Source organism: Mercurialis annua, linkage group LG1-X (assembly GCF_937616625.2).
Source record: "Mercurialis annua linkage group LG1-X, ddMerAnnu1.2, whole genome shotgun sequence".
Classification (NCBI taxonomy): Eukaryota; Viridiplantae; Streptophyta; class Magnoliopsida; order Malpighiales; family Euphorbiaceae; genus Mercurialis; species Mercurialis annua.
Window position 1 is genome coordinate 11,206,803 of NC_065570.1, and position 3,606 is coordinate 11,210,408.

Genomic DNA, 3,606 nt, shown 5'->3' on the forward strand with positions numbered 1-3,606 from the left:
ATAAAAATATTATCATAATATTATCATGACATACTTTATCATAGCTGTATTGTAACCTTTTATCATTAACCTTATCATACTATTATCATAACATTATCATAATAAACTTTATCATAAGAATATCATAAAATATTATCATAACATTATCATAACGTATTTTATCATAACTATATCATAATCTTATCATACTATAATCATACACCTTATCATACTATTATCATAATCGTATAATATTATGATACTGATATGATAACATTATGATACAGACATGCTAACATTAATGATACCGATATAATAATCAAATACTTTTCTTGACAGAAAATCGTTTTTCTCTAGAGTGTTATGATAATGATATGATAACATCATAATGATAACGATATGATAATCAGGCGCTGTTTTCTGCAAAAATTATTTTTTTTGCAGAAAATTGTTTTTTTCATCAGAAAAATTATTTTTAATGAAGATTTTTAAATCTCAAACTAAAAAAAATTCAAGAACAATCTTTTTAGATATGAGAGTTAAAATAAATCGTAATAATCACCAATCGTTAAAATATGGAAGAACGATGAATCGACGGCAGAGCGAAGATGAAGCGAAGGTGGAGCAACGGCGGAGTGATGGCGGATCGTTGAAGGAACGACGACGGCGTGATAAAGAAAGAAAAAAAATAAAAAAGAAGAAGAAAATGAAGAAGAAAAAAAATGGAGAAGAAGAAGTAATAGAGAGAGAGAGAGAGTAAATCTGAATATATATATATATATATATATATATATATATATATATATATATATATATATATATATATATGTTAGAGTAAAAATAAAATATTTAGAGTAAAAATAATAAGAAATAAGTATTATTATAATAAAAAAAATTATAGAATAAAAAAAATTAAAGTGCTCAAAAGATAAGATATTTTCTCTATATTTTTCTTGTTGAGCTATAATTTACTATTATTTTAAAAAGTAGAGTGTTTTACCTAATTTTATCTTTAGATAATTTACACTTGAAAGCTTGGCTCAGTTGGCTAAACTCTAATGATATGTGTATAAGGTTGAGGGTTCGACCCTCAACACTCACGGGCAGTGTGCCTATTTAAAAAATATTTAACATTGACTCCCGCTAATCCCCGCTAACAATTAGAGTAGGCTATCTTTGATAAAAAAAAAAAAGTTTAGATAATTTAATAAGTTATGTTATTTGAAAAATTAAAATAATATTAGGATCCAATTTAGAAGAATAATAACATAATTATTATTAAGTAAAAATCAAGAGACTAAACTGGATATTTTTATGTTAGTTAACACAATTTTCATCTTTTAAAATGGAGGGATTTAATATTTTAAAAATTAGAAATATATAGATTTAATATTGATAATTAGAAATATAAAAATCCAATACCAAAAGTAGTATTAATATAGGAAGCCAGATATTAAAACTCAACTTCAGTTTAGATTATTTTTAGGGTGAATTCAAAGTTTAATTTACAATAATAAAGAAAATCACAAAAAAATGGATATGTATATTGGTAAAACAAATCAAAATAAATTTCAATTTTTTTTGAGATAAAAATGATTCCAATAAATCAAATCAGAAGCAGTAACATTGGCGAGATACTCAGTGAAGTGACAGAACCATTTCTGATGGCCTGAATTGGAACTGGCATATTGCGCTAGAACATGCGCTGCCTGATTCGCAGATCGTCCCACAAAAATAAAAGAAATATTAAGAAACGGCTTCGCTAAATCAACACAATCCTCTGCTAACAACTCTGACTCTAAGGGACTAGGATTCCGAATTATAGCACCACCTTTAGCGTGCCTGACTCGATAATAATATTGTCTCACCCTTTAAGTCAGCTTAACGCTTCTCTTATCCCCATGATCTCAGCCATACGAGGGGAGAAAGAACCAATCAAATTGCACTGCCTAGCTTGCACTACAGCTCCATGCCAGTCACGAACCACCACGCCTACTCCAATATACTACCTTCCTAAGAACACGGTTGCATCTACATTAACCTTTAACCACCCTTGCAGAGGCGCTGTCCACCTTACTCTGCCATCTTCCTTACCAACCACCACCAAATTCAACTGGACAAATTTCAGATTTGCCACCTTCCATGATGCATACTGATTCCCGGCTGCTGCAATAATAGCATCAACAGTCCCATGCACCTTTTTCTAAACCGAATTATTTCTGTTAAGCCATAAATTCCAGCAGACATATACTGCCAACGCCTGGTCATCTTCAGTCAGCTTATTCAGCCAAGATTTGCACCAACTCTGCACGCAAACCTCGTTCCCTCTATCAACACCAAGACCGACTAACTTCCAGCACTCCATCGCTAAAGAACAATCACACAAGAGATGAAGCACTGTTTCTTCAGTTGAGTTACACACCATGCACGTTGCATAGACAAAAACACGACGACTGGCCAGTGCTTCAACCGTAGGGAGATAATCGGCACAAACTCTCCACATAAAATTACGGATATGGAGCGGAAACTTAACATTCCAAATCAGGATCCACACATCATTATGAACACTAGTAAAAATTCTACTATTAGCTCGATAAAAGCTTTTAACTGAGAAGTTTCCTTTCGATTCTAAGCTCCACTACCATCGGTCATCAACATTCCTACTACTCACCGGAACACTCAAAATCCGATCAACATCCTCCTTATCAAACACATCTCTAACAAGCCCTATATCCCACTCATTACCTCCTTCCACAAGTAGCTGGTTAACCGTAACATTAGACAAGTTTGGTGGCTGAATGGTTTGAACATAGCCATGTTCAGCATTGACAAGCCAGAGACTGTTCCAAACAGTGATATTTTTGCCATTACCCACCAAAATAATCGCATTCCTCTTGAGACCCGCTTGGTTTCGAAAATACTACGCCACACGTAGCTAGGATTTAATCCCAACTCCGCTTCGAGAAACGAACTATTAGGAAAATACCTTGCTTTAAACACGCTAGACATCAAGTTATTTCTGAGCTTACTAACCTCCACCCTTGCTGAGCTAACATGGCAACATTAAATTCTCTAACTTTCTTAAAGTCTAATCCTCAAAAAAAAATTGTAAGACATAATTTGTCACACCTTGCCAAATTAATGCCTTTCTAACTCATTTGGTCTCTTCCCCACCAAAAGCTATTCATCATCCGCTCAAACTCATCGCATAAATTATGCGGAATAAGAAAGACATTCATAACATAATTGGGCATTAACTGTGCTACCGTTTAATAAGAACCTCCTTACCACCTCGGGATAAAAAGTTAGACTTCCATCCTCCAATTTTACACCACACCGCTCCTTAATGAATTGGAAAATATCTTTTTTATTCCTCCCAACCAAAGCAGGAAAACGCAGATACTTGCTATTATTTTCTGCCAGTGAAACACCAAGGACTCATGCCCCCCCTCTCTTCAATAGACACATATCCAGTGAACAAAATATTGGACTTTTCAAAGTTCACTTTTTGGCCTGAGACACTTTCATACCGATTAAGAACCTCCCAAATCATGCTAATCTCATCATCCAAGGTTCTAAAAAATAGAAAACAGCCATCTGCGAAAAACAAATGACTGATAGGCAAAG

At 33.6% G+C, this 3,606-nt stretch overlaps 1 protein-coding gene across 1 annotated transcript; it reads right to left on the reverse strand.

Moving 5' to 3' along the window:
• Positions 1-1,550: 1,550 nt before the first annotated feature.
• On the reverse strand, positions 1,551-3,233 carry LOC126664209 (uncharacterized). Its single transcript, XM_050356489.1, has 6 exons — positions 3,134-3,233; positions 2,966-3,023; positions 2,622-2,819; positions 2,231-2,546; positions 1,989-2,182; positions 1,551-1,821 (listed from the first exon to the last, which is right to left on the reverse strand). Exons 1-6 carry the CDS (start codon positions 3,231-3,233, stop codon positions 1,551-1,553), a joined length of 1,137 nt encoding a protein of 378 aa, XP_050212446.1.
• Positions 3,234-3,606: the final 373 nt, after the last annotated feature.